Source organism: Symsagittifera roscoffensis, chromosome 1 (assembly GCF_963678635.1).
Source record: "Symsagittifera roscoffensis chromosome 1, txSymRosc1.1, whole genome shotgun sequence".
Classification (NCBI taxonomy): Eukaryota; Metazoa; Xenacoelomorpha; order Acoela; family Convolutidae; genus Symsagittifera; species Symsagittifera roscoffensis.
The window spans coordinates 99388170-99395068 of NC_087062.1; the positions used below are offsets into that span (position 1 = coordinate 99388170).

The following is a 6899-nucleotide window of genomic DNA, read 5'->3' on the forward strand; positions in this document are numbered from 1 at the left end:
TCCTAATATTTTCGTAATGTAAAATGTATGATAGGCACTTTCTCCTACATTCTGTCTGTAGTTTGAATAATATGATAAGCATTTCGTTGTATGGAATTGTATGACAAGCATTTTTCAAGTTTGAAAATGAATTCTCAAAAGTGTACAAAGGGAGACCCTTTGGGTCGACAGGGGATCGAATCCCTGAGGGGAAGAAAAAAACTTAAATCCGCCTTAAATCCGCTACTGCCTGTAAATATAGTTCTACAGGCAATTAAAGATGAGTTAAGGCGGTATCTGTGTTTGACATCTCCAGTTTCCATTTTTTTCTTGTAAACTTGATCAAATTAATTTTCCAAAATCATCTTTATCAGGCAGTTTTGAACAATTCGCTTACAAATTTTCAAACCATTCAATTAAATAACAGCACGATTATTATTGAGCTGGGGTAAGAAAAAGGTATCTTAAGTTCTTGTCAAATTATATTGTCTTTCACTTTCTGTTTTAAACTTTCTTTCTCTTCAGCCCAGTCTGCGGCGGCTATTTTCGGAACGACTGCCTTGATCAGCTCGATAGCTTTGTGGGCGTTGCTCTTGAATGTGTTCAGAATATCCCCTACACTGGGCGGGGCCTCATTTTCCCGCCAACAGTCGTAGTCCGTTACCATGGCAACACTGCAGTACAGAAGTCCCAACTCATTCGCAATCACCACCTGATAAAACGGAAAACGTAAACATATTAGATTCGCACCAAACAAAAATCAAACAAAAAATGTAACCGCTAACTTTTTAAACTGACCTTTAGCGCCAAAAACCACCGTATTTTGTCAAATTTGTCTGAGCTGCCGTGAAATTTTTAGGATTAATCAAAAAACTATTCAAAGAGAAAATGCTTAACTAAAACGACAGTGTTTTATCGGCGTAAAGAAGTTTCTTTTTCAAATTTAGAAGACAAAATTTAAAACAAAAATCCTACCAAATTTAGATGAAAAACTCTGAGTTTAAGCCAACAATATATGAACCGAATTCCAATCTGTTACTCGCATTAGTAGCAGAAATTTTTTGTCGCGTTTGCAGTATTCAAAATTATATATGAGTTTGAATAAACAATTTAGACAATTTAAAATTGATGGAAAATTTGCGATTTTTACTGAAGAAAAACAGAATGCAGAATTTTCCTACCATTCAAATCAATAATTTCTGCACATTAACCAAAAAACGATCTTTTTTTTTCTGAACACTGGACTTCATTAAGCCTAATTTGAACCAAATGACGATTTTTTCTTTGATGGTTCGGACGTATAGTTCAAAAGGGCAAATATTTCCAATGAAAGACGGTATTCTGAAAGCAACTAACTTCAGGAACTGTTGACATGTTGACCAAATCTGCTCCCCATAGTCGGAACATTCTGCTCTCCGCCTTGGTGGAAAACCTTGGACCCTCTATTGTTACCATGGTGCCTCCTTGGTGGTACTCAAATCCCAATTCTTCGCAAGTCTCTCCAAGGAGTCCTCGGAGGCGCTGGTTGAATATGTTGTCCATGGGCAAATGCAAGACGCCTTTCGTCTATCAAAGACACAAAAATGACATCCGAAATACATTCAAACTAACAAACTTCTACTTCACAAGTATAATTGATTTGATTGATATGCGTTATATGTATCAGGGTTTTGAGACCTGGTTTGGCATAGATCAAGGTCGAAACTGCAGCAAAAGTTTGGCTTTTTCAAATGAAATGAAAAATTGGAAAGTGCGGATTGTTTAAATCAGTGCCTCGTCTGAGGTTGTTCCATCATACAGAGTAGCTTTTCTTTTTGAGGTCCTGTCTATGAAGTCATCAATCAGCACGACGTGTCCTGGCTTCAGCTGCTCTCTCAGAGATCCACAGGCTGTAGTGGCGATCACGTGCGAGCATCCCACCTTTTTCAAAGCTGAAAAGGAAATCAATCACATTTGGACACCTATCATTTCCGATCCCGCTACTCCGCCCAAAAGCAAGATAATAAATCTTCTCAAATGTTGCTCTGAAAAATTGAAGGCACTATGATGACCCTGTCCTTCTTATAACAACACGAAAACTCACACTAATTGTTTTCATTTCTGCGAATACAAATAGGTGAAGATGAATTTAACATATTCTGCGAAACTATGCAAGTCAAAGAAACAACTATAAGAAACAGCAAAATTATTCCTACTTTTCAGTAATCTCAAAATTTTTCAAGAATAAGCACTTTTATTAACAATTTTTAGTTTAATCTGCTTTTTTTCTGAAAATTAAGCGAAAAACGTGTTATTAAGAAAAAATTAGAAAAAAAAATAATAAGGTAAACTAAAATAACGTAAACAATGTAAGTAAAATAAAATTTGGAGGACGGCCGTTCTTCAAATTGTCTAATTTATTCTAAAAACCAAAAATGTTCATACCAGTTTTTTTCTCAAAATTGAGACAAATTTTTTAATTCTGTGCAAGTCCGAATGACAACCCATAGGAGTTTACAGCGTTACCCTACTTGAACCCCTGTCTTTTTTCTTTGAGGTTGGCAAAATTGACTTGGGATGGTCGGAACGATAATTCTTGTTTTGAGACAACCCAGAACCTCCAAAATAGGTTTTTTTCGACAACACGTCTTAAGATTTAAAAGTTACGTTTAGTTCAAACCCTTGTGCTGATGTGTAAACATACATTGGGTCACAAAAAGCGAAAATGCCAAAAAGCTAAAAAGCATGTACCAGAAAAATGGACCGACTGGAATCTCAAAAAAGCGGAAAAAATCGAAAAAATCGAAAAAAAATCAGGGGCGGATTTAGGGAGGTCCCATTTCATGTCTCACGTCTTTCTTAGGGATATGGACTGGACTCCCAGATCACCCAAATCCCCCTGTTTACCATTATAGGACATCCTCCATTTTTGGTAGAGCATCCAAAAAAAGTTTCTAAGGAGTATGTTTTGGACTGGACTCCCAGATCACCCAAAGCCCCCTGTTTACCATTATTGGACATCATCCATTTTTGGTAGAGCATCCAAAAAAAGTTTCTAAAGACTCTTTCGACACCAGTAAACATTAAACTTTTGGGGGACCGGCAAACAAAAAGCTCCAAAAAAGTACTCAACATTTTTTTAGACCTGTTTTTCCACCTGCAGCGCAAGAAAATGTTTTTATAATCTTTTAGGAGATCTTGGTTAACGAAATTGGTCGACCAAGAAATCAAAATAACCATCTGGAAAACCTGAACTCATAAATCAGATTTCTTGAACATCATTCACCAAAAAAAAATTAAAATGTTTTGAAGTTCAAGATGATTAACCGCGTTTTTGATAACCATGGCAAGTTTCAACAGGGTACAATTTTGTAAGGCTACGAATTGTCGCTTGCGAAATTTATCGGCTCAAGCAGCCTTCAAACGCCAAGTATGCCTTTAATATTGATAAACTAGACACCATGAAGAGGTCAGAAACCTGATAAAACGGTGTTATATAAATCTGTCGAAAATATGCAATTGATATATAATAGTTATGTAAAAATTGTGTACCAGCTTCGAATTTCATGCAAACTTCATTCATGACAATTTTTCGGCTGGCTTATATACTCTGCGCATTTTCGGTTGGTTAATGCTTCGGCTGGATTTTTTACTCTCGATCTCGATAAAATATAGTCTACCGTATAACATTGCTCTGTAGTTGACATTTGAGGGCATGATGTCGTGTTTTTGGCCATGACGGGCCACTAGAGCACAGGGAACCCCCGAGATGAGCCCCGTGGTCACGACTCCCTCCGAGTGCACTCCGAAAGGGGTGTCAACCGACACCTCCAATTTGTCCTGCAGAGTTAACACAGAAAACATTGGGCCAAATCTTGCGCGGAGCCTTAAGAAAAATTCCGAATATTGGATCAAGAATGTTAGCTTGGACCAATATTTGGCATTTTAGATATTTTTAACTGTTTCCCCCTCTTGGTATCTAGCAACGAATTGCCACCCGATAAAAAATGTTCAGTGGTTGCATGTATGCGAAGTTTGCACCATATAAACTAATTGCGCCTTTTGCAAAGAGGGAAATAGTTAAAAAGATGCGGCACTTTCCTTAAAACCACGATGCATTTCGTAATCGCTTATGTTAGAACCAAATTGAGAAATGGTGTGTAATTTTTTTATACTTTGTCTACTGAAAAAGTAGTCTGCATCGTTAATCATAGTGTACATCTACAGTGCTGATTTAAGTTAACCCAACAAAACGAGCAACATTGGAAACTTCAAATGCGTTTTTGTCAAATTGCGTTGAGACTAGACAAAAAGTGAAGAGAACTAAAGTTGCTTATATATTTTTACCAGGCCTATCATGGTCCAATTTGTTAAACTCGGAACCAAAATTGTACACTAAAAAGGGGATATTTTGGCTTTTTTCAGTTTATCAGGAGTACGCTAAAACTACCAAGTTCACGGATGACAAAACTTTATTAACATGTTTAATCGACCACACTAAAGCTTTTAATACGCTCGGTCATGACTTGCATCTGCTTCTGCATAATTTGTTTTTCTCGCGTTTTCGCGGTGTTTTTATTAATTTTATGTAAAGCTACCAAAAGAACAGACATCACTATTCAATATTTGGTACAGAATGCTCCGAAAAGCAAAAAGTAACTTTATAAGCTTTGAGCGAAATAGTTTGTCGGTAAACCATGTCTGGGTTGGAAAATTACAAATTTAAGCATAATTTGTCACTTCAAATTATTTTTATCAAACACATTTCAACCTTTACCAAAAAAATTGGCTAGATTCTCGAAAAAAAGTTTATATAGCTTGGTTGTAATTTTGCTTCAATTTCATACATCAATTTTCAATTGCTTCAATTTCATACATCTGATGCTAGATCAGTATTTTTCTACGTGATTTGTCTTATGGTATTACATATAAAACTCATCTGGAAGAATAACACTTAACAGAAAAGGATTATGAAAGCCATCTATTTTAAGAACAAATTGGAACTTGTCAGTAGATTTAAAAAAAAACAAATTCTTGATTTGTATGAATTTTATCTTTATGAAATGCTAAAGAAGTTTTATCATTTTTTAAGAGACCAAAAAGGGCATGAGTTGTTGAAAAAAAATTGTAACGAACCGAAAGGTATGCTACCTACAGTTCCTTTTCACAGCAGTCAGGAAAAACGTCTCTAAAATGAATGTGGAAAATGTAAAAACTTCTGGTTAATTGAATTCAAACTGAAATTGTCACCAAAATATCATGCTGCAATTTATTTCGCTACAATCGGAAACAAAATTGTACACCAAAAATGGGTTACTTTGGTTTTTTTTCAGTTTATCGAGAGCTAAGCTACAACTAGCAAGTTAATTGATGACAAATTTCTTTTTAAGAAAGTCTCTTAACAAAATTTTAGTAGAATAACCTCACCAAAAATCCATATAAAAGAATATATTTTTGAATGATAGCTTAAAAATGTCAGTTTACTAAATAAAACTCAAAATCTTAGCCCAAAAAAACAAATTGTACGCGTTTTGCCCAAGTGTTTAAAAATTTAATTTTGTTAGGTTGTGTAAGAAGCTTCTTTTGACATTTTGTCAACAAATAACTTGTTAGTTTTAGCGGAATTCTTAATAAACTATACAAAATCAAGGTAACCCATTTTTGGGGGTAAAATTTTGGTTCTACATTTAAGAAATAAATTGCGCCATGACAATTTTGGTAAAAAATTTTAAACAACTTTTTTTTGTTCTTTTTTTGAAAAAGAAATCAATCAATTTTGGACACCTATCATTCATATGACGTAACTGTTTGGCTGGTTTGTATACTCTGCTCATTTTCGGTCGGTTAATGCTTCGGCTGGGTTTTTTTACTCTCGATCTCGATAAAATATAGTCTACCGTATAACATGGCTCTGTAGTTGACATTTGAGGGCATGATGTCGTGTTTTTGGCCATGCCGGGCCACTAGAGCACAGGGAACCCCCGAGATGAGCCCCGTGGTCACGACTCCCTCCGAATGCACTCCGAAAGGTGTGTCAACCGACACCTCCAGTTTGTCCTGCAGAGTTAACACAGAAAACATTGGGCCATATCTTGCGCGGAGCCTTAAGAAAAATTCCGAATATTGGATCAAGAATGTTAGCTTGGACCAATATTTGGCATTTTAGATCTTTTTAACTGTTTCCCCCTTTTAGTATCTAGCAACAAATTGCCACCCCAATAAAAAATGTTCATTGGTTGCATGTATGTGAAACTTGTATCTAATAACTAATCGCCCCTTTTGCAAAAAGGGAAATAGTTAGAAATATGCGGCAGTTTTTTAAAACCACGATGCATTTCGTAATCGCTTATCTGTTAGAACCAAATTGAGAAATGGTGTGTAATTCTCTTTTTACTTTGTCTACTGAAAAAGTAGTCTGCATCGTTAATCATTGTGTACATCTACAGTGCTGATTTAAGTTAACCCGACGAAACGAACAACATTGGCAACCTCAAATGCGTTTCTCAAATTCGGTTGAGACTAGACAAAAAGTGAAGAGAACTAAAGTTGCTTATATTTTTACCAGGCCTATCATGGTGCAATTCGTTAAACTCGGAACCAAAATTGTACATTGAAAACGGGATATTTTGGCTTTTTTCAGTTTATCAGGAGTACGCTAAAACTACCAAGTTCACGGATGACAGAACTTTACTAACATGTTTAATCGACCACACTAAACCTTTTAATACACTCGGTCATGACTTGCATCTGCTTCTGCATAATTTGGTTTTCGCTGTGTTTTTATTAATTTTATGTTAAGCTACCAAAAGAACAGACATCACTATATATTATTTGGTACGGAATGCTCCGAAAAGCAAAAAGTAACTTTATAAGCTTTGAGCGAAAAAAGTTTGTTGGTAAACATGTCTGGGTTAAAAAATTAAAAATTTAAGCAAAATTTG

The 6899-nt window shown here is 35.6% G+C and overlaps 1 protein-coding gene across 1 annotated transcript; it reads right to left on the reverse strand.

Annotated features, from left to right (window-relative positions):
• Nucleotides 1–358: 358 nt before the first annotated feature.
• On the reverse strand, nt 359–5907 carry LOC134847571 (S-methyl-5'-thioadenosine phosphorylase-like). Its single transcript, XM_063865073.1, has 5 exons — nt 5856–5907; nt 3639–3798; nt 1753–1910; nt 1336–1545; nt 359–691 (listed from the first exon to the last, which is right to left on the reverse strand). The coding sequence occupies exons 1-5, from the start codon at nt 5880–5882 to the stop codon at nt 455–457; spliced, it is 792 nt and encodes a 263-aa protein (XP_063721143.1). The 5' UTR covers nt 5883–5907; the 3' UTR covers nt 359–454.
• Nucleotides 5908–6899: the final 992 nt, after the last annotated feature.

What these genes read in the sequence shown, in the direction of transcription:
- LOC134847571 (XM_063865073.1), bottom strand. Translation starts at nt 5,882, where the DNA reads ATGTCAACTACAGAGCCATGTTATACG. An exon ending in CTACAGAGCAATGTTATACG is followed by an intron (nt 1,911 to 3,638) that starts GTAGACTATATT and finishes TTTCCTTTTCAG; the next exon opens with CTTTGAAAAAGGTGGGATGC. An exon ending in ATGGAACAACCTCAGACGAG is followed by an intron (nt 1,546 to 1,752) that starts GCACTGATTTAA and finishes TGTCTTTGATAG; the next exon opens with ACGAAAGGCGTCTTGCATTT.